Source organism: Labeo rohita, unplaced genomic scaffold (assembly GCF_022985175.1).
Source record: "Labeo rohita strain BAU-BD-2019 unplaced genomic scaffold, IGBB_LRoh.1.0 scaffold_715, whole genome shotgun sequence".
Taxonomy (NCBI): Eukaryota; Metazoa; Chordata; class Actinopteri; order Cypriniformes; family Cyprinidae; genus Labeo; species Labeo rohita.
In genome coordinates, this window is record NW_026129651.1 from 17,351 (window position 1) to 41,858 (window position 24,508).

The 24,508-nt window shown below is 37.5% G+C and overlaps 1 protein-coding gene across 3 annotated transcripts; it reads right to left on the reverse strand.

The window, feature by feature from the left end:
• Positions 1-1,551: 1,551 nt before the first annotated feature.
• LOC127161686 (C-type lectin domain family 4 member E-like) lies at positions 1,552-7,532 on the reverse strand. 3 transcript variants are annotated; one of them, XM_051104397.1, is made up of 5 exons: positions 7,383-7,532; positions 6,886-7,158; positions 6,681-6,781; positions 4,774-4,877; positions 1,552-4,697 (listed from the first exon to the last, which is right to left on the reverse strand). In XM_051104397.1, exons 1-5 carry the CDS (start codon positions 7,489-7,491, stop codon positions 4,562-4,564), a joined length of 723 nt encoding a protein of 240 aa, XP_050960354.1. In that variant the 5' UTR covers positions 7,492-7,532; the 3' UTR covers positions 1,552-4,561. The 3 variants fall into 3 exon arrangements, with proteins under 3 accessions (XP_050960354.1, XP_050960353.1, XP_050960355.1); XM_051104396.1 differs by having other exon boundaries at positions 6,886-7,215; XM_051104398.1 differs by having other exon boundaries at positions 6,886-7,108; positions 7,383-7,523.
• Between the last annotated feature and the right edge of the window lie 16,976 nt (positions 7,533-24,508).

The window sequence follows — 24,508 nt, forward strand, 5'->3', positions numbered from 1 at the left end:
ACAATTTGACATCTGAGCAATATTTGAGTCCACATTCAATGTCCAAAGGGAAGCTTTCTGCTTGAATCTTTATTATAATGTTAAAGAATAATGTTCTACTAATGTTATCAATAAACATTTGTAGAATGTTTTTAGAGAATGTTATCCTACATGTTAGGAAAATATTCTGGGAACTAAAATAAAACTTACCGTCTTGGGGGACATTTGGTTAAGACAAGTTACGCATTCGTATGTCATAAAGAAATTTGGATCGGGTTCAATTTTCTGCGTTTCCGCATCCGTGGCAAGCATTTTGATAAAAAAAGGATAACGAATACAGAACCCCCGGAAAAAAATGCATATGCAAATTTCGGACTCGGCTGCAATGACCTTTAGTGTTAGCTGCTATTTTAAACCAATACTCCCGCTTCTAGACTAGATGGTGTATCACTTCCTTAGCAACCACTTTTACCTCAGTGTTCGTTTGACTTGCATGTAGTGCAGCTGCTGAACTTCCAGTCAAAACAATAGCAAGCATTTAGACACAATAAAGCAAAAGATGTTTTTTTTTTGGTTTCGAAAAATTAATATTAAAGCTTTTTGTTTGCTGATTGGCTGTGGTTGGTATGAATGCAAAACTTCATGATAATGGGAAATTCATGATAATGATATTTCAAGTCCAGCCAAATCAAATATGTGATGAATGTCATGTGACAGGACAGCATTAAAATAGTAACTATTTTAAAAATTAAGAAGCATGTTTCCCATCTTTCTACAACCCCAATTCCAGAAAAGTTGGGATGTTTTTGAAATGCCATAAAATCAAGAATATGCTGTTTGTTCTCTTTAACATTTAATTGACTGAAGTACAAAGAAAAAAAGGAAGGTTTTCAATGGCCAACTTAGTTTTATTCTGTTAATATAAAGAAAATTTGAGCCATACTAATTGCCATGAGATCAGGCTGGTCTACAATGTACTTAAGCTTCCAAAGCTTTTTGGAAATGCAGCCCTGATCTGTGAAACATTGGCAAGGTCTGGTTGTTGGGTGACCCCTCCCAAGTTCTCACAGAAACTTGATATTAACTTAAACATTTTTATACCTTGAACATTAGCATAAAATAAAACTTTTTACATGCAACAAAGCAAAATTTACAGTCATGTTATACTGTAACTGGAAATAATTTAGGAAATGCACACACTTCTTGGGTTTTTAGAATCATTTGGCTCAAATTACTTCTGCAGGTTTTGTTTGATTGACAAGTTTGTTTTGCAGAGCATTTTCTCCAATGACAACCCAGCACTAGGATATAGCAGTGGAACAGTGTCTAAGCATAGATTTTTTTTTCCCTGTGAGTAGGGTGCAGTTCTTCAAATCAATAGTGATGGTATGCTATCAGACAGCTCAAACAAACGATCATGTCTTCGGTGACAATCGAAGAGAAAATAATATTACTAAATCCTTTAGTAGAAGATGTGGGACTGAAGTGTAATTTTCTGAAGAATGTCTATATAGAAGTGTATTTTAGCTCACAGGTGAGTTCAGGTTCGGGTTTTAATGGCATTTTTGGAGATGTTGTAATGTAGTGAGGGAGACCATTTGCAGATCCATTTGCAGAGCTTTATTGGAACGAGACAGAGACATGGTCAAAAACAGGCAGGGTCAGACACTGGCAAACAGGTATGTAGGAGCAAGACACAAGAGTAGTCATGCGAAGGGGCGATCAGCGGTGAACGTGATCCAGGGGGCTAGACAAAATGGTAATCCAAATAGACAAGCAAGAGTTCCAAGACAGGCAGCGAAACTGACTAGATGAGATAACTTGCCGTAAATTCAAAACTCAGAGAATTAGACAAGAACACAGGTAACTAAGGCAAGGCTTCGTACAAATGTTAATACAATGCAATACTCCGCAAAACGTGAGAGGAAGTCCAAGGCTTATATAGGGTCTCTGATTGGATGCAGATGATTGGCGCAATGGCTGATGGGGAACATAGTCCAGGGTGTGATGCAACAGTCGGTGTAATGTGAATGTCAATAGCGTGAGAGGGCAACATCTGGTGGTGAGCGGACCGAAGGTCACCGGCCAGATTCGTGACAGATGTGCCCACGACTTTTAGTGCCCACGACTGTCGCTGGTTCTGAGTAACAGGCAACAGCTCTTCAGCGAACATGATCCATGACCTGTTTTACAGTCTAAAAAAATAATTGAGCAGTATTACAAAACTTTTGAGGATTCAAGTGAAAGCAATAAATGCAACAGCATTCTGGATGCTTTGTCAGTGTCTATGAAGGAAGTAGAAAATGTAATGGCCTTTTTTGGGTAATTTTACACTACAATTTTTACATTTTGACCTATTCTGAGTAGGACCAAACCCAGGGTTAAGTCAATCTTAGTTATTTATATAACTACCTCATCGCATCTGGAAAGTTTTGTTTGTTTTTTTTTTGTCAGAATTCTGTCCTGGCTCAGTGTACCAATATAGTTTATATTTTTTAAATTGCCATTGTGTACTATGAATATTTTTGGCTTTTATGAAAACTTGTTTGTGATGTTTCTGTAAATAGCTTTGGATAAAGGCTTAAAATGTATAAAAACTGTAATGTTGTTGTCCAGATTCCTTCCTGCCCACCTCTTATTGGTGAGATTTTTCTCATTGATACACCTATCAGCAGTTATTACGTTATTGTATAGAATGGAATGCCGTCATTGAGTTTGTCCTGCATCACATTTAGTCCACAGACAGGTTTGTGGTATAATATGAGCTAGTTTATTTAGTGACATTCTGTAGTTTATTTTCAGAACAGCACGTTGGATAGCCTTTTCAATAGCTTCCAGTTGAGGGCTCACTCATTTGCAGGTAAGTGTAATTTGTTTGTAATTTGTTATGTTTTGTTTGTCATAGGTATTTACTATATCTTGCCGGGTACCTTTGTGTATTTTCTCTCCTTATAGTTATAGAAGTTTGAGAAAGATCTTGTGCACTGCCGGTTTGTGTGTGTGTTTTACACTCTTGATGTTCTAATGTATCCCTTTAATGCCTGTAACCCTTCAAATCAGACTGCCAGATGGTTATTGTAAATTCATGTGCCCGCTGTGCACAGATTTCCCGATGCCACAGGGGTGGCGTTTGCGCTGGTGGCTTGGACCCGTCATCACTGCTTGCAGCTAGATTTATTAGGACAGAGCACACAATGCTTTTGGAATTGCTCTTCTTCGTCATCTTGAATGAAAAATGAATCACATTTTGTAGGCCTAAACATGGTTAAAAACTCATGGAACTTTGCATACATGCCAGCAGTGGCGCAGTTCTTACAACTCAGGCATACAATGTCTGATCTGCCCCAAAATTCACATGTTTGATAAGAGTCCTGTACTGAACATATGTCCATGCCCATATTCAGTTATAATCATAGTGCCACCTGCTGGCAACAGGAAGTGACATGATGTACGCTGTAACGAACTCCTCCTAAAGATTTAATGACATTAACATTATATGCAGTCAGTTTAATCTAAAGGCTTTTGCAATGTTAGATTGTGAAGATCTTGAGTTTTTGTTAAAGGGCATGTCTGTGGTGGCCTGAGAAAGTTTGCCATGGAAAAAGGTATTGTAACTCAGCCATACAATGTCCAGTCTGTCCCAAACTTCAGATGTTTGGTAAGAGTCCTGGCCTGAAGACATATACATGCCAATATTCATTTATATTTATAGCGCCACCAGCTGGCAGCAGGAGGCACATGCAAATGATTTTGACATATTCCTTCTGTATTTATCACTTTGAATGCATATTGCCCACCATTCTCTGTTTTCCTAAAGCCACCGTGTTTTCTTCTCTGATCAGTTCAGTCCGAGAAAAAAAAAAACTTCTTCTCTGTTGTGTCCTGCTAGACCAGTGGTTTTCAAACCGGTCCTGTGAGCACCCCCAGCACTGCAGGTTTTCTGTGTCAGATATGAGAGACCTACAAAATGTGAATTGTTGGGGGTGCTCACAGGACTGGTTTGAAAACCACTGTGCTAGACTGAAAAAACTCTCTTCATAGTCACACATCAAGCAAAAGTACTGTGGGTTTACTATGGCAATAATATCAACTATTTTATTTAAACAGATATAAAAAAAAGTTGCAAAAACACTCAATATCGTCATAAGATTAATTATTACACTTGAGTTTTATAGTATATACTGTGTTTCCTTGACACCTCAGACTGACGAATGAGACATGATGACAGCTAAAATCTAGAGCTGCTTGTAATGGAGTAAAACATTAACACATCAGAGGTTTGGCGTACCACACTAGCAACTGTTCACATTACACTAATTTGCCTGTCAGAAACACGATGTGTGTTTATTATAGCGATAAGAAAATAGTCAAAATGTAGCATTTTTCTTTCTTATGAATATCCACTACTGATTTCGTATATGACAGAAAACTATAAAATGAAAAAGATATTATAAAAGAGGTTAATATAAAATAAAAATAGCGGACTGCTTTGAAAGGCAGGAACCTCAATCATAAATAATGCAGTCAAAATAAGTATGATTCCATAAAATAAAAGCAAGACCACAACAAGACAGGATGAACCCTATTTCTCACAAATTCCTTTTTTCATCTTGGAACATGGCAGATCATTCCAGCTGTTCAGGACGGGATGTGAAGGGATCAGTTCAACACAGTCCTCATTTCCGTCTTGGTTATTTGGCTCCCCTCCAAGCCAAAACCTGAACAACATATATCAGATTTGCTATTAATCAGTAACTAAACTAAAAGAGTAACAAAGCACAGTAGTACACTTACCCTTCATTCAATGGTGAATTATCCACCCATTTCATGTTGCCCTCCTGCTCTCTGTCAGACAAACCAATCCATACTCTCTCCTCGACTAATGAAAAAATGAACCTCTGTGTGTGAATAAAAACAGAAAAAAGTGAGATTGCTTGGTAGCACTTTATGTTAAGAAAATATAAATTCACAAAAGCCAATTTGTCTGCATCTTAAAAGTCCATACAAATGCATAAAGAGATCCCAATTCAAGCCTTCCATTCCTGGCAGTGAATGTAAATGTCAAATCCTGCGCTTGTTATGAATTCAAAAATGGCAAAAAGCTTGACACCATCCGTTTTACAGCTATAAACACTCATTTGCTCTCACCTGCTTCATAAAAAGATTGCAACATGGAGTGTTTTGGGACTTAAATTCCTCTCTGTACCTCACATAAAATCATATACTGCCAGAGAGTACTGCGACTGTAACACATTTTTGGTATCACTTTTGACATTTTCGCAATAAATAAAGGATTGTTATTACACTTCTTATGTTTTTCTTTATAACTCTACATACTTTAAAAAATGCCTATGGTTAGGTTTAGACGTTTGAGTGGGATTAAAGGCTCAAAATATCTTTTTAATGCTATATTGTTACTAAAATTGTTTTTTTCCTACACATTTTTGTTTATCGTGTTTTAACTACATATTGTTATATAATGGTTACGTTTGGGATTGGGTTTAGGAATGTAACATTTATCTATAAAGTGGTGAAAGGGAAATTATATAGGTATTTTATGATATTAAAGATCTGTATAATTTCCCTGTCTTTTTACTGCTAAAAATGTCAACTATACAAAAAATGTAATAATGTTTATGTATAAATGTTGCCAATATGTCCATATTATACGCTTGTCTATAAAAGTTACCTATTAATACCTACATAACAATGAGACAATTCAACAAGTACCATAACGATTTCAATACAACTTTCACTTTAGTCCTTGTTAGTACTGTATTAATGGCAGTTTAGACAAAATTATTGGCTAATAAACTTGAATATCACTCTAGAGCATCTCTATTACACTATTTTTGCAATTTATAAATATGAAACAGCACTAATTAAACATAATTATAGCTTCATATTGTTCAGTTAACCTAATAGATGGTGAATCACTGAAATATATCCAAGTGCATTCCCAGATAGCACATGTACGTCTACAAGATGTCTGTTATACATACATTTGTAAATCATAAACATCTTAAAGACGTCCAATAGACGTATTGCAGATGTGCAAACTATGTCTTGCAGATGTAAATGCAGATGTCAAATAGACATCTCCGAGATGTACATGTGCTATCAGGGCTTACACTTTTAAGAAAACTTTTGAGATTGTTTTGTGTCAAATTGACCCCATATAGCACACATACATCTGCAAGATGTCTAATAAAGATCTCTTGATCTGGAAAGCATCTGCTGTGTACAAACGTCTGGCAGACGTCTGTAAGATGTCAGTTCTACATCCATTCTAAATCATAAACATCTTAAAGACATCTAATAGACGTCTGTTTGACATCTGATAGGAAACGTCCTATAGACGTATCACAGATGAGCAAACTATGTAAAAAAAAATACGTCTTGCAGATGTAAATGCAGATTGCAAATAGATGTCTCCGAGATGTACGTGTGCTATCAGGATTACTACACAAAAATAATATATGGCTTGCCAAGTTGTAAATAATGCCAAAAAGACATTTACTGTGTATTCAGTTAATTAATTACTATCTTAAATTTGCTTGTAGCATGAATGCAGGTCAGTGGATAATATTCCCTTACTATATGTCAAGTTAATCATTAGTTACCAGTGGGTTGTGCATAATTAATAAGTGTTACAGATTGCTGTCATTCATTAACAGGCATTAACTCTGACAGAAACTCACCTGCTTCTCTTCAGTGTTGATAATAACCAGATCACCACCATGATCCCTGCAGTACTGCCTGCTGTCAGCCCAGTTCAACTCATTGGATATGAACAAACAAACTAAACGATAGTTTTTCACATAAATTATTTTTAAAACTGTTTACATAAAAAAATAATTAAACTAGCAAAAAAAAGTTTTTACACAAAAGCAGATGTCAACTAACCTCGTTCAGAAGCGTCCATGTTTAGTTCATCTTTCAGAGACCTGACTTGGCTTTCTAACTCTAGGATCTGCTGACTCAAAGACCTGAAGTTATTCTGCAATTGGTCTTTCTCTGTCTTTAGATCAGTGTAATTGTCCTGTAAGCCACTGATAGTTTGATTGAACTCTTTAACTGTGTTCTTGTAGCTCTTTATCCGGTCTCTCTCTGCTGTGATGGTGATGTGCTGCAGTATGACGAAGACCAGCAGAAGAACGCAAATGAGCCCGAGACCCACTGTAATCAACACCAAAGATCTACTTCCTTGTGGGTTGCAAAAACGACCAAAACGCACTAAATAAAATATTCATAGAACATGTTAAAAAATTAAATAGAAAAATAATTCTGTTAATACATTACATGTAACAGTAACAGTGACATGTTACTAAGAGAAAAATGACAAAAACCGTATATACTAGTTCTCATTTTCTTAAACAGTACTTTAACTTAAATAAGCTTACTGCTCTTTTGAGATTTTCCATCATCCTGGCCTTGACTCTGTGTTTGAGGTCCGGTCGAGTTGTTAATATCTCCTTTTTTAAAATTGACATAATAGACCTCTGATTCCATTATTTGCACTTAATTTACAGTCTTACTGTATGGTGTTCACAAATGAGCTATGGTCTCCAAAATGGGTATTTTTGTTTAGTGCAAATACGCCCACTTTGGCAGAACCTGTGCAACAAGCTGAAGCGGAACCACACTCAGATAAGTTTAATAATTTACCAGTTGTTAGAATATCTCACGCTCTCTGCAGGTAGTATTTTGTAACTTATGCAATCTCACTCGTTTAGTGCAACATCAGATTACCGAGATAACTGGTGTGACATGATGCTTACTCTCAGGTAAGTTTAATGCTTGTGCTTTGGGGTATTGCGGGAGCTGGTTGTAGTTTAACATGGGATACAGTTTTGTGTTCCAGTGTGGTGTGCCTTCAGCGCTCCCGCGGTGTGGCATCACAGTTCTTACGCAATCCAGGTTGGAGCGCCAGCTGTTGCTATTATCACCTCTGCCATCAATGTTTAAAATGAATGAGCCAGCTTTACGAAGCTGATGGGAGGAGCCAATGAGCAAGACCTCAACACAGCAACTAACAACAGTCTGACTTCTAGCCTCAGCCTTAGATGAAATCAACTGAAATAAAAGACATTAAATCTCTCAGTCTTCTTCAGTTTGCGGAAAAATGGTGTGACAATTCTATTTAGGGTTTGAATAGTTTAACTCCAGATGTCAACTCACCAGGATCATAAAGATGTCAATTTGCAAATTCCTGCACAGGAACACAGAAAACGGTGCGAAAACCTGCAGTGTTGTTAACATCTGTATATTCTGAAACCCACACAAGGGTTAAAAATATTTTGCAGCTCATTATAAAACAAGATAATAGTACGAAGGAAAATTTCTATCGAGCCTTTAAAAGATTACATTCAGCAATACAAAATAAAAAAAGAAAATGTGGAAAACATATACTGGTTATCTATCCATTTAAAAAAAAAATATTTGATTAACAACTTTAGCATAAACAGCTTTTACTTTAAAAGCAAACAGTAGCTTCCTGCGTTCAAGTGAACTTGACTGAACTTGAACGTGCAGGTATCACTTCTGCATGCGCATTTCCAGAAAAACAGAAAAGAAATTGGTTAAAATGGCACACAATACAGTACACAGAGATTGTTTTTGCGTCTGTCTGCTATTTTTTTGTTTTTTTTTTAAAGTTTGTAAAAGCATCTGGTGGATTTCACACCATGGGTTGCCCATTGTAAAATTATTGTCTAATGTTGTCTAATCTACTGTAGTTAAAATAACAAAATAAATCACTAAAATGTAATAAATCAGTGCATTAGAGCAATATAATTTTTTTTTTAAATAAACCAATTAGATGGATCTTGTCAATAGTCCTTTTATTACCCATTGTCAAACACACCTACATACACTTCTATGTATATAAAAAAATAAATGTTAAATCTTGAATAAATATTACTTAAATAAAGCACTTTCCAAAAAAAAAAAGGCCCAACAAAGATTGAATCAATGTTTCAAACAGCATGTGATTGATTTATGTAATATAAATGTAATATTGTAATATTTTAAAACATTAAATAAGCTAGATGTAATTCTGTTATGAAGTTATTTGAAATATCAAAGTAATCTGTGAAGAGGCGAGAACAGAGTAAATTGTTTGCTTGGGATATATAAACGTTCCAAACATCAAACCATTGATGGAAACAATGTATAAATGCGAATGAGAATAAAAAGATTGACTTGGCGTATCAAAACAGTCCAAAGGGTGTGACAGTATCAAACAATTATCCATTTTCTCATGATTCTCAAGTCCAATATATCATTACTTTACTCAGGTGACGAAATATTTCCCAGTCTTCTCATACAGTGTTGTTGCTGCATTACAGGCAGCAAGCAAAATGAAGCTCACAAAAACATAAAAACGTAAAAACTACTCAAAAATTCACTAACTACTGGCTTATCTTAAGAAAGTGAATAGTTTAGTTAGATATATGGCCATGTTAAAAATTCAACTGTTGAAGTTTTGATTATTTTGAGTATGCAACTTTTATGCATTTCTATAAGACATGCAATTCTTCAGAACAAATGATTAGTGAGAGCAACAATACATAGAATGTAGAATGAAGGTGTCTCTAGACACGTTTTTTAATAAAAAAAACACCAAAAAGCAATGAAATGGTGAAAGACACCCAGCTAGAAAAAAAAACTATGAAAAAAAAACAGATTGGGCACAAAAACACTTTTGGTGTGATTGGCCAATTATTCATAATGTATAACAACTGAATTTTCTTAAAGTTATCTGTTATATCAGTGGACTGTTAAAGGGAGTAAAATTATATTTGCTTCCAATAGAGGAGTATCTACAGATGTGGCCATTGAAAATACATACCAAAAGAGATCACAGGGAATGCTCTGCTACAGGAAAGATTTGATCAGTAGGGGGCAATCATGTTATAGTATATACTGTACTGTACTCTACTGTACTAAGGCAGCAGAAGCAGTGAGCTGTACCCTACTTAGTTTATTGTGTGTGTGTGTACTGTGTACATGCCATTTAAAACATCCATGATTCTGTTATTAATAGTAATAGTACATTCATCGTGTAGGTTTGATGCTTGGTGAATCAATGTTATTATGCTCTGCTACATGTTCTTGATCATCTACAGTAAAACTATCTAAAATCAGACATTTGTAGTAGTTTAACAAAAATATTATCTGTAATACAATTAAGTGTATGGATGAAGTCAAGCTGGTTTATGAGTATCTGCAGTGGTGAGCTGCCGAAGGTCGTTTGGAAAAAAAATGAGTGAAATCATAAGTTAACAACTCTTCATGCACACACTGATGTTTGTGCACAACTCTGGAATAGCTTTTTTAAAACCTCTTTACTGGCAACACTGTCAATCTAAAATCGTAAAGTTTTCAGTTTTGTAAAAAATTACATCCACAATGAACTCTCTGAAGGAATGTGGTCTTTCACCACAGATGTAATCTAGAGAGGTAAACAGGATCATCCACAAAGGTATGTAAAAAATGTTTTCATGTGTAACGTGTACAAACAGTTGTTTGTAAAACTGGCGGATAATTTAGCACACCGCAAACTGAGTTGATATAATCCACACTGGCCCAAGTAAAATGAACACTTTCGAAAGTGTTAATAATGTACCACTGACTCATTAACTATTTGCATACTTCATACATACATGAACTGTTGTAGTCATACACCATAAAACAATTAGGAATTTAATCAGTGGCGGACCATCAGGGGCAGCAAAGACTTAATTTTAATATATTTGTCCATTAATGTTTATTAAATTATTTCCAATAGTCCTGTCACGAATCTGGTCGGTGTCCCACGGTCCGCTCACCACCAGATGTCACTCTCGCCCTATATCACACGGACTGTTGCACTACACCCCGGACTACATTCCCCATCAGCCATTGTACTTCACCCGCGACCAATCAGCGGCGCTATAAAAGCCCCGGTCTTTCCCCTTGCAAACCATGGAGTATTGTGAGTTGTTATTGTGTTCTTTTGTTTAGCGTTTCCTAGTTCCCAGTGTTTATTCCCCTCGCCTGGCTCCCCGTTCTCGACTGTACCGCCGCCTGCCTTTTCGGACTCTCGCTCTTGTTTTTTGGTTTATTCTCTTAGCCCAGCCCCTTACGGATTACGTTTGCCACGGATCGACCCTCGCCTGTTTCACGGACTTCTATTGTGCATCGCCTATGTTAAACCTGTCTGTAATTATTGTTTGACTCTGCCTGTACGACTATGTCTCGTCCCAATAAAAGCTCGCAAGTGGATCCGCTCGCCTCTCGCCTCTCTCTCCGCGTTACAAGTCCATTCTCTTCATTTCATAGCTTTTCTCTTGGTTGTGCTGCTTCCAGTAGAGTGTTTTTATTAGAGCTTCTATCCAATCATATTTTAGCAATCGTTTTGCCGAAGGCAAAGGCCTTCAGAATCAACAGTGCAGGTGACTGTAGCTTGAAACAAATGGCAATGAAACTGTTGTTCTAACCAATCAGATTTCGAGTTGGCAGCACCAGGGCCATCTGACAGGCATATGATAACGTCTGCATTTTCTCATCTTTTGATTGGATGGTCAGAGTGTACTAGTAGTCGGTGCTAGCAATCAGCATCACTTTAAATCATTTTTTTTCCACATATTATTACCTTTTTCCAGGTTTCCTAATACGCTGTGCGCAGTATGTTATTGCAGGTATTCGGTGCATTCTGGTAAAATATTCGCCAACATTATTGCTAACATTAAATGACCGCGACAAACAACCACACAGCGACTTTGTGACAGACTCATCGTGAAGATGAAAAGCCACTAGAATATGGTAGGTTCATTTTCAATTTTGACTTTCTTAATCACTTTATGCCTTGTATTCTAATACTATTAGCAAGATATAACGCCACGTTTAAGTTCCTGTAAGAATATCTCAGTTTCCGAGTCGAGCTGTATTAACGGGCCTTTTTTCTCCTGGCCGCAGCACCACTGGAAGAGGCAGATTGGCAGGGAGACTCGGCATGAAGATGAGAGTTATAGAGGTACGTTAAATTGGCAGGCATACATTAAAACACACGTATAGACTTCTCTTTATCATCTTGTATCACTTATTTTAATGTTACTTGCTCTCCCTGAAGCACACGTACGTCTGCAATATGTCTGTTAAAGATCTCTTGATCTGAAAAGCATCTGCTGTGTACAAACATCTGGCAGATGTCTGTTTTACATACATTCTAAATCATAAACATCTTAAAGACATCTAATAGACGTCTATTTGACATTGATAGAAAACCTCCAATAGATGTATTGCAGATGAGCAAGCTACATAACAAATGTCTTGCAGATGTAAATCCAGATGTCAAATAGATGTCTCCAAGATGTATGTGTGCTATCAGGATAATTTTCCCAGTAAAGCTGTGCCAACTAGTATTTTACTCTCGCAGCGCGCTGATAGACCGGTGGGGACAATCGTGAAGATGGAAAGCAGCAAGAGCACGTTAAATTGCGTGTAAAATGTCTACTTTAAAACACATGTAATCGCATTGTATTATTTTAATGTTATCTGTAATGTATAAATATGTTTGAATTAATAAATGCCTGTAAGAACATTGGGTGTACTGTATATGTGTCATTAATGCTTCAGATGCTTCTTGTTGAATTATGTTAATTGCGTTTCTTGCTTTAGTAATAGCATCCCTTCTCGCTGCATGAGATGCCTGTCTGTGATGCAATGCCCTGTTATGCTGCATTTTTATATAATATTTATGGTTTCTATAACCGTGTGTAGGCAAACCCTAAACGGCTACACACTCACATATCAAGAAAGAGCCCAGTACACAGCACTCAGTGAAGAACACCACCACCACCTAAAAGGGGGATAGTCTCCCTGATCAGTCATGGAGATGTTTCATTTCATTGCATTGAAATGTTTTACGATGCCAGGTTGTTTTTAATGTTCTACAAAATAAAAATGACATGATATAAAAGTAATAGTGTTTACACTGTAACACTCTAAGATCGTTTAGACAAAACTACTGTCGTATACTCTGTTCACGAATAGCTGTTTATGACGTGCTTAACAAAATAAATCAGTTTCCTAGTTGTAAAATGGTTTTGTATTGTATAATACATACAAATCATGCTTGTGTGTATGACTATAAAATCATATTTATTTATCGTATAACAATATGATATAAAAGTAATATTTTTTATTATTGTCATGAATAGATGTTTAACATGCTAAATTTTTTTTTCCTAGTGGTCTGATTACTGCACCACAAATGAATGCTACATGAATGCCACATGAAAAGTGCTGTACCAACATCAGATGTTTAACTACACTGATATTCTATGGTAAAACAAGATCCTGGACTACTGATGATGAGTTTTGTTTCTTCAATCCATGGAAAGAAGCAGCAAGAAGCAGGTATAATTTACTTGTTTCACTTGTTGAACAGAATTCAGAAAACAGTTTTCAGGAATGACACAAAGTCTGTTCACGTCTCTGTACATGTAACATCAGTGGGGTCAATAATGTGCTTTTGACCTGCTATATGTATGTTTTGATTATACTGTGGTGTAAATAAAATACAAATAATCTAAAACTCCATTCTCTGAATCTCTCATTGTTTCTACCTGACAGTCAGAGTCTCATTGATGGGCCATTAGGGGAGGGCCTTTTGTCTCTGAGGTGTGAATCACTAAATATTCATGGCCGTTGTCACTCCCTCGCATATTCCCTTTCAGTCACAAAACATGTCTTAGAAAATTTAAATCAATATAGTGTTTTCTGTAAACAAGTGAATGAGATGATTTTCACATCATCTTGTAGAAGAAACTCTAGCCTACCACATCCAGTTCTCAAAGATCTTGTGAACAAATGTTCTGAATGTGTTTCATGGCCTTATTTCAGTGACTTAAAATGTTTAGTTTTTCACTAACCACGCATAAACGTTGTTTTCTCAAAAACACAAACACGTACATTACAATGTAATCAGACACTAGCCATTAATATGTTTTTAAGATACAGAAAAAAGCACAAATGTCAGGGCATGTCAAAACTTCTCCAGGGTACCAAAACACCCTTAGACACCAGAGGGTTAATGGAGGGACTCACTAACTGAATTTCAATATAAGAAAACAACCAAAAAACACAAATTGCACACAACAAAGATACAGAGCAACTTAAATTGAATAGCACTAAAGAAAAAGAAAATCAAAAGTAAATAATTTTAACGAAGACTTTGTTAACATAAAAGAATGAAACACAAAACAAACAAGCACACAAACTCTTAAAGGCAAGGAAATCCATATGAAATGAGACTTTTTGGCACAAGTCCAGCCATGCGGCTGTAACCAAAAACATGCAGAAACACAATGTCAACAACATAAAGTCCACGTAGAACGAGACGGCGGTGATATTCACCCTGCCATACACACAAAGCAACAACAATTAACAAACAAAATCTATTCTGTTTAGTAGGAAGAGAAAAAAAACAAATTTACCCAACAACAGCTGTGGGAACCTGGAAATATCCTACGTTAAACTCTCAGCCTACATACACAACAGCCACCACCAGATTCTATTTGTTCCGCTGCTCGAGGAAGGCGATTAACGTTAGGATGATAGCCAGCCATTGTCCATCTCAACTGTCAAACCCCACTCTGCTCTATGACAACTTGGTTACTCACCCCTAGGAGCCTGATGCTCTCTAGAAGCCACCAATTGCCAATCTGCCTTGTCCGGCTCTTCTTCCAGCACCACCACCTGTGTTTATCTTATCTGGCTTGTGTACTGGTGCAACAGAATAAACTGCACCACCCTCCCTTTGAGATTTCACTACACAGTGCACCACAGAATTCCACAAGTCTTGAATTTTATTACGGCCTCTCATAATAAAATCCAGAAGATAAACCAGCTTACCTTCGGTCAGTGGAGCGTCTTGGACATGCTGATCGTAACTGATCTTTCAATGATCTGCCACCTCCTTTAACCGTTCGCGAGCCCCTTCAAAAGCGACCTGGAGCCTGGATTGATGTTTCACCACCCAGTCATGGACCGTCCCAGGCCCCACATCCTGGACCCTCCCAAGGAGAAAATCCACTGGGAATCTGGGTTCCTACCCGAACATCAAGGAATAGGGCTATTCCCCAGTGGCTTGGTGAGGAGTGTTATTATAACAAAACAATACTTGGGGAAGACAAGATACCCAATCCCTTTTTCTTGAAACATGGAGAGTACGCAAAAGATTGTGCATGCTTTATATGGTAATAATTATACAGCCCAGTAATTTTGACCAATAAATTTGGACCCCCATTTCGGGATACATATGATTTATGCCAGACTACGTCACTTTGGGAATCTCACCCAAAGATTTTGACCTGTGATAAGACAAGATACCCAATCCCTTTTTCTTGAAACAGACCTATCGCCAGGACTTTGTTGGGCCTCGATGCCAACAAACGGCCCATAAAACTCTGGGCAGGAGGCTGTGAATCCTTGGCCTCTTGGCATCGCTCACATTCCTGATTATACCCGCTGGTTAAGTCCATTGTTGAAAACCAACGGGCTTTATGCAACGCATCCAGCGATTCCTCGATGTGTGGTAAGGGAAACGCATTTGAGTCTTAAAATTCAGCTGACGGTAGAAAGAAAGCTTGGTCAGCTGTAGACAGGCAATGAGCCCGCATACAGGCTTGAGATTCATCAGTCCACTCATCAATGCCTATACCTAATGTCCCACTGATTTCGGGCATTTCTGATCCCTAGGCACAAAAGCGAACCTATTGACTGGTGCAACACTGTTCCCGCCCAATGGCAGTCCGGCTGCCGCTACAGCAGCCTCACTAAAATTAGTGGTACTCATACCTGGGGAACTTCCTGAAGGTTGTTCCTGTCGCAGCCTTTATTTTTCAGTTCTCAACTGAGCCACCAAGTCCCGCAGCTCCTGTAATTCACTCTCCATCTTTAACTCCAATAAGAAAAAACAAATTAGATCAATAACAAAAATCACAAGAAAAACTTGAACATACACTGCTGTCTCACTCTTTATAACATGCAACAAGAACAAGAACAACAATTAAACAAAATAACAATCCCACGTCTGCACGAAGCTGCCAACAAAAAGCAGACCCTGCCAACTACACCACATTGTAGCCGAGCCCTATAATACAGCCCAGTAATTTTGACCAATAAATTTGGACCCCAATTTTGGGATACATACGATTTATGCCAGACTACGTCACTTTGTGAATCTCACCCAAAGATTTTGACCTGTGAGATTTTGCACAAGTTCTCCACCCAGTGGAAAACAACACGTGGAGGCACAGGTATCATTCAGAAATTACAAAAATGCTTTATTAGGACAATATAAAAACAATGTAAAAGTAGAGAAGAACAGTTGTGAGTCCACACATCCATTACAAAAAAGGGCTTGCATCAACAGAAATCACTTACAACCTATTACGGAGCTACGGCCTAGATTACAGGGAAGACTCGATCACGAATTATCTTGTACCCTACACTGCACACTCACATATCAAGAAAGAACCCAGTGCACACAGCAGACCACAGCACTCAGTGAAGAACACCACGACCACCTAAAAGGGGGATAGTCTCCCTGATCAGTCAAGGCCCGTAGCTACTAAGAGGAAAACCCACACGCACACGTTAATACAACCAAGGAGTCATCGGATGCCCATTTTCCACAAGTTGATATGATTCTTTAGGGTCTTAATGGAAAGTCTATAATATGCTTTGGTTAAAATTTCTCAATGGTAGTGTAAATAATACCTCTTTTACCTTGCCAAAATCAGCTCTGCAAAAATCATCCTGTTCTGGTCAAGGCTACTTTAAATGTTAATGAGCTCTGCTCGCCCCACCCCTCTCTTCTCTCTGTAGAGTGACGAGCCTGTTTACTTTAGTCGCATTTAGCCGTGTTTAGCCGCTAAACTTGCTAAGTAGCACATTATTAGGAAAGTTGATCACAAAAATTCATTTGAAAAACCCTTACACTCACTTCTGCTGTAAGTGAAGCTGGATCACGAATGATTCGCGCAAACATAGATGGATATATGTAGATCGGGAGGCGCATTCCCTTCACAAACAAACATAATCCACTGCATCTTCAGTGGCTCAGATGTCGAAGGTAAAAACGACTACTACGTTCATTATTGCATTCAGCAACACAACACCTCAATCTGAGATATTCTTGTCTAACTTGCATCCCTGCTCCGTCATCAAAACAATGGAGGTTGAAATGTTACAGCTATTGTGGGACTATTGTGGGAGCGGCCTCTGTCGGTGTGACGCCATATCGACAGGCATCTGAGAATGGCTCGATTTGAAAAAGGGGATATTATTTTTACAGATTAATTAAGATCCTGGGGTCGGCTAAGGCGCCAGCGGGAGCACATTTTCCAGATGACAGCAAAAAGAACTTGAATTGCTCCCTCAATGTTGATTGGACACGTAAAAGTAATACATCACCTGAATCTGTAAAGAGTTTACTTTTATTTGTGTACACTCACCATATCAACAAATGTTTGTGGTTTTTTTAAAATAAAGAAAATATACAGGGTGTCCTTTCAGTCTCCGTGAATATCCAGTTGAAATGCGTCACTAAAATGAACAAACTCAGTGAATACATGACGCACAAACATGAGAGATATACCTATAGAAAGCTTGAAATAACTAGTTTTAAATTAAATAAGTGTAACCAGGGCCGGAGTAGCCCAGTACTTAATTCCCCTGTTAATTTTCCCGTTTAAGATTTCTCGGTGATGCAGTTAAACGCGCTGTCCCCTTTAAGAGTTTGAGTACGTGCATGAGAGTGAGAGTGCGTCAGGTGGGAATGGAGAGAGCACAGATAGAAGCGGCAGTTACAAGTGAGAAGGAAACCGCTGATAAAACTGTTAATTGGATATAATCCAAGCGGTTTATGGACTTGTGGACCCGTGGTGGTTTCTGTTGTGTGGATGCAAAAAGTGGAGGATTTTAATTCGTTGTCTATCTTGCTGCTGCACATGAGCGATCTCAGATGGGGAAGGGGATTTAGGCCTACTTCAACGGAGACTGAGCGTAAGTTAATTCAAAATATGTTTTGAACGCTTTAATCACGTAAAATAACGTAGTGTATTGCATGTATAGAAAGAATATGCATTAATTGTTGTGTTTTATGCTGTTAAGAGGGGGGATTCAGGATGTGAGATCGCATATGCCAATTTCCACATGATTGAAAATCCAGAATCTCAAATAAGAGTGAGTTTTGTTCATATTATTCTTCTAAAGTGTGTTCACGTATGAAGTATAAAAAGTATTGTATATTGTGTATACTGTTAATTGCTGATTAATATGCTTAAAAGGGGTTAAAATGTGAACTGTGTGTAATATGGGTTGTATGTTTAGGTGGAAAGATGTACAGATTTCTCATGTATGATCATGCTGTGTTTTCTTTTTGTTTTTGTCTGTTTTATCAGGCACATACAAGCTACTGCCGTTGTTTTGTACACCCATAAGAAGTTTTGTGACGTTGCTTGCAACAGTTAAAGTCAAGTGGGGCTGGTGATTTGGGTTTCTGATTAGACATTAACGTCCTGAAGAACCTTCTTTCTTTATTACCACTTACTATTTTGTTTCCAGTACCCATTTAAGTCAATTGGGTGTTGGTCTTGGTTTGTCATTACAGTTTTCCTTATTTAATTGGATTGGAATCCCACAAACTTTTCCCTGAACGAAACATTAATGCTGAGTCTACTTTGAGGTTCAGTCAGGAATAAAAGAATCCTTTTTTGTTAGATGTTGGGCTGTGTCTTTTTACTTAACATATTAGAAGAACGTTGTACCGGCCACATAAGTTTAATCGAAAACACATATTCTGTGTTTAAGTAATCCGTATGAAACCAATGCCATGTCTTGTTTTTCCCCTCTGAGCTCATTACCTCTAATTAGATCACGCCCACGCGCTGTGGCGCTTTTGTTATTACAAACATCCATGTGAGAGACGCGTGAAATGAACGCCCACATCAACTCGTAAACAAAGCAGCAACGTGTTTGTGTCATTTTTGGAAGAAGGGGCTGAGAGGAAAAAGCCTTGTATCTACTCCAGAAGATGACGTGCTGAAAGGAACAGGCTAAGCTTGTTCATCTCACAAACAGAATGCAAGTGCGGCTACAGGCAGCTGACGAGAACTATTACACAGTGTAAGTATTTCTTATTGGCATTAGATAATTTGTTGGGACATAAACTTGAACACATTTACTGACTGGACTTTTTTAAAACTATAATTCCTGACTACAATGTGTGAAATCAAGTGCAGCATTTTGAAATATCATAGGCAACTTTTCGATGCATCTGTAAGGCGTCAGGAATGTTTTATGTTTCATAAACAAGTTGACATTAAAGTAAGGCTAATGTTTAGACAATAAAAACGTAATGTCTAAGAATGCTTAGACCAGTTTTTACTGTTGAATACTCTGTCTGCAAATATCTGCTCAAACGTGTACATAAACGTGTCACACTTACAAGTATACTACTAGTACACTGACATTTGTATACTTGTAAACTTGAATTATATTTTTTTTTTGGTAAGGGTAGGTCTGTAAAAATTTTAACAAGGGATGAATCCTAGATTTGCAAAACTTTTAATACCACCAATTGTCAGAGGATTTCGATATAAGCCGATAGGAGACTTTGCACATTTTGTTTACAGGAGCAAAAAATGCAAATTCTCACTGAAGCTACGTCACGCTTATGTCATCTGCTGGAATGCCACTCTTGTGAACGTGTGTACAACAGTTGGCAGAAACTAGAGATTATGTTTTATAAAGTTATATAAATGTACTCCCTTCGGGATGCAATGTCCATTTCTTTTAATTATTTCTCTTTTCATTATAAAAAATAATTTACGTACAATGCGCAAACAATCAATTAGTCTGTGCCATAAAATATGCTCAAATACATCAACACTGTGCAAGGCTGAGCATTCATTGAATATCATGTAACTAATAGGGTATCAAGTGCTGTGGTAAACTTGTGGTGAATGTCAAACTGTTGGAATGTAATGTATTTGAGATGATTTCTTTTTGGGGCAAATCATCAATTCCATGAACACTGTTTTTCAAAAGAAAATACGTAGAATAAGAAAGCATTGTTTTTCACTGTTAAACAGCTTCACATATGAAAAGCAATAGTATGCTGCATTTAGCAGTGAACCTACCATACACTTCACAATAGCATGAATTCTTTCCCATAGAGAATAGGACATGTATTTTATTTATAATTTTATTTGATTTTTTTATTGTATTGTACAGAGACTAAAATGCAGACTTGAGATGCAGTGTCATTCTGAGATGCAGTCTCAATCTCAGGGGCAGTGCTGGTCTGAGAGGCAGCGTCAGTTTTAGAGGCAGTGTTAGTCTAACAGGCAGTTGGAAAGGCAGAGTTGGTCTCAGAGACAGTGACAGTCTGAGTGGCAGCGTTATTCTGAGAGGCAGTGCCTGTCTGAGAGACAGCGTCAGTTTCAGGTGCAGTGTCAGTCTAAGAGGCACTGTCATCTTGGAGACAGTGGCAGTCACAGAACAATCAGCCGTCTTAAATACATAGGTAGGCTCAGATCCAGTGTCAGTCTGAGAGGCATCAGCAGTCTCCGAGGCATCAGTAGTCTCTGAGGTAGTAGCAGTCTGAGAGGCATCGGCAGTCTCAGAAGCATTGGGAGTCTCAGAGGCATCTGCAGTCTCAGAGTCACCATCACTCTTAAAGGCATTGGCAGTCTGAGAGGCACCATTACTCTCAGAAGCATTGGCGGTCTCAGAACCATGGGCAGTCTGAGAGGCATCATCACTCTTAGAGGCATCTGCATGAATGTAAATGTATAATCAGAAAACATAGCAGAATAGGCAGTGAAAGTAATTTACATGCAAGTTGAAGAAGTACTGCATTTAAACTTCTTAAGTAATGTTTGCTATGAAAACCTAATTAATTCATAATTAACTAATAACCCAAATTTAATTATATCACAATTATATATTAATTTCATATTTCAATTATACATATTACCAGATAATATGGTCAAAGGGGCCAGTATAAGTTTTGTAAGATAAATTTCACAATACCAATACTATAAAATTGTAAGTCTATTAAACTGTTGTTTATTTGGCTCTAACAGGATGGACATTTTTGGTCTTCCATCATACATTTCATAGGTTTTGTTTCAAAAATACATTTATTTGCATCAGTTTAACCAGTTTATTTTACAAATGTACAAAACATACCAATGTTATTTTACAGTTTACTGTTACTGTTTGAATTTTCTATATTTTTCTTTCATTTTATGATGTCCAGAAGGCCCTGAACACCAGCAATCACCTTAATTTCATCGATGTCCTCCAAATTCATTGTATTGGGTGAATCTTTCTTCACCCTGGTGGAGAACCACCACATCAGCACCAGACTAGCGATCAGCATGGTCCACTGTTTGCTGAGAACCAGGTGGAAGCTTTTAGAGAACCGTGCAAGTAGATCTTGCAGGCTGACTATCAAGTCAGATAATTTGTGTTTATCAAACAGGATAAATGTTGGTAACAAGCAGAGCAAATCTTGCAGTCATTAAACTGAACAGACTGAGTTTTGCAGACTCTGAACATTCTAATGTTCTAATTATGATGTCACGCTTGACCGCTTCCACACTCTCAGACAAAAAGGTACAAAAACTCTAGTTATCTTTCAGAGCTGTTGTGTTTTATACTCCCACTAAAAGTCTCAGATCCAGTGATCAATATCACCTTTTAGTCCCTCAGTCCAGACGTAAACACAGACGCATTGAGCTTTCTCTGTGGTTGGGCCTTGGCTTTGGAACAATCTGCTGCTAGAGATCAGAGCTGTTGTTTGTCTGTCATTCCTTTGTTTGGATATGTGATATGTTTTATGTCTGTTTTATGTACAGGATTAGATTTTTTTTTTTTTTTTTTTATGTACAGCAAATTGCTCAGCCTTGTGGCTGTTTTTAAATGCACTCTATAAATAAACTTGAACTTGACCAAGGCCCCTCCCACCACTGTTGATTGACATGCCCATCTTACCTTAGACTCATCCTGAGTGAGCTGTGGACTGTCCACACCTGAGCAGTGGTAGACAAGAATGTCTCCTAAGCGATTGATGTGTTTTGTTCTTGGATGTAATGAACATAGCAGTTGTCATTTACTCCTGAAATCTTTCCTAATAATGTGCTAGTTAACAAGCGCTGCGGCTAAAGTCTGCGTATCACCCCACAGAAATGTGACACATCAGCTGCCTCCTGGTCTGGACTTGAACCACACCCGTGAGACGGCTGACGGGCCCTTTAATCCCCAGGAAGTGCCGTGGGCCAAGATGAAGCCGCCGCCCCTCGCGCCGCAGACCTCACGCTCACAAATGCTCTGATTATACCTAAGTGTAAATAAAGACCAATTATGCAGTGCACAGAACGTTGTAAGATTGTGATGAACTGAAATGTCTGAGATGAGATCCGAACCAGCTCATAAACTTAAGGTGAATTTGATGTTGTGGAATATATACAGTAGGTAGAGTCTTATAAGACCCTCAAGGAAACCTCTCTTGACTTGTTCTTGTCAGAAACTGAGAGACAAAATAATTGCAATTACCGTAAATTATGATAGCAGCATTAACGTAAGTTTCATGTTATTTAACAACAAGATATCATTTGTATGCCGAGCCTGGTAATCCCAGCAGAGTACCCAGACATATAATTGTACATTCAAATGCTGACGCTAAACTCCATCGTAACTCTTTAGGCTAAAGTTAGCTAGCTAGCAATGCTAACAACATCATAATGGTATTCTTGATAATCAATAACTTCATAGTCATGAACATATATTTAATATTTTAAAGCCTTTATTATTTCAACTGTACTGCTGTGCAGTAAAATTCACTTTAAAGATTCACTTTTCATTCATGAAGATGACAGAGAAAAAAAAATGTGCCAAAAATGTGTCTCCTGGCGGAAAAACAAAGACTTTTAAAATGTAAATGACATGAAATTACCATTATAAAAAGGAGATGGCAGCTGAGGATCACTCATCAGCTCGGTTGCTGTTTCAACTTACAAATTTTTTTTCATGTCTTGCTTTTGGATTTATTATAAAGTAACAAATATTTGTACTTTTACTGTACTGAAGTAAGACAAGTGCAGGAAGTAACAGAGTCTCATGTCATTTAAAAAAGCAGAGACACCTACAGCCTAGAAAGGTTGTTTAATAAAATACTTATTAATGATATTACAATTAAATAATGCATTAAATATTTTGAAATATTTTTAGATTTCATTTAAAAGCACCTTTTATTGTTGTTTTGTTACTCTGAATTTACTCTGCATCACTTAATGCCCAGCTCTATTTTGACATCGGCTCGTCAGATGTTTTGTTCCGTCCTCTGCTTTATCACTGTCAGTCACAGAAATGACTCACGGCACTATTCAGCAGATTCACTCCCGTAATTATTTAGACTACAATCTTCAGATTGTGAAGCGATTATGTGAAACTGAGCAAAGAGCACTCGCCTTAAAGCACAGTTGACCTGAAATGACTTTTCTAAAACCAGGAAGTAACCATACACATGCCATTTAACATTCTTTTAGTACTTAAGAATACAGAATGTTTACAATACCAAAGCGGGCGTCATGAATACAATAACAACAACAACAACAAAAAAAGTCACACAAAAACTTCCATTTATTTAAAATGATCACTGTCAGTTTGTGAGCGCTGCCCATATTAACTGGTTACTAAAAGCCTGTTTTTGAATTAGAAATGAAAAAGGTCATTCTTCATCATTTACTGAACAATGAGAGCGCAGACACCCGTACTGCTGCCCTTGTAAAGGTTTGGGCTAGTACTCTTTGCAGACAAAACAGAATAAAACCATTACAATGCTAGATTAATAAATGCATTAACAGCATTAAGCTCTTTTAATTTATTACACTGAAGTATAAAGTATATACATTTTATTTTTATTACGTTTTGACCCACGTTATACTGTTCAATGTAAGAAAGTATTTTGAACATCCACATTAAACTGCACTCTTCACATTTAAGGAGGCAAATTCTAAATGGCAATAATTGGAAAAGCTTAATCAGTGAAAAGGGATCATCCATACCAAAGGAATACCACTACTTTTATACCCAAGTTCAGAAACTTGATAAAGTTGATAAAGACGTTATGTCAAAAGAGGGGGAGCAAATTAACTTTATATATAAATCTGCTTTGAAATGAAACTGAGGATCCAGAGCTTGCACATCTTTCCATGCAGACACAATGTCAACCTACAAGGTGACCGTATATACTGTTACACGGATGGGTGCTGAGACAACGGACAAAATTCACCTGACGCTGATGGACTCACAGCATCAGAGCAGTGAAGAAATCACCTTTTCACCTTCTGAAATGGTAAGAACTTTAAAGATTTTTAATATAGATTTTTTTTATTATTACCATGTTGATCATTTCATACCCTACACACAACGGTTTGCCATCTGGCTTCAGGCTTGGAAAGGATGT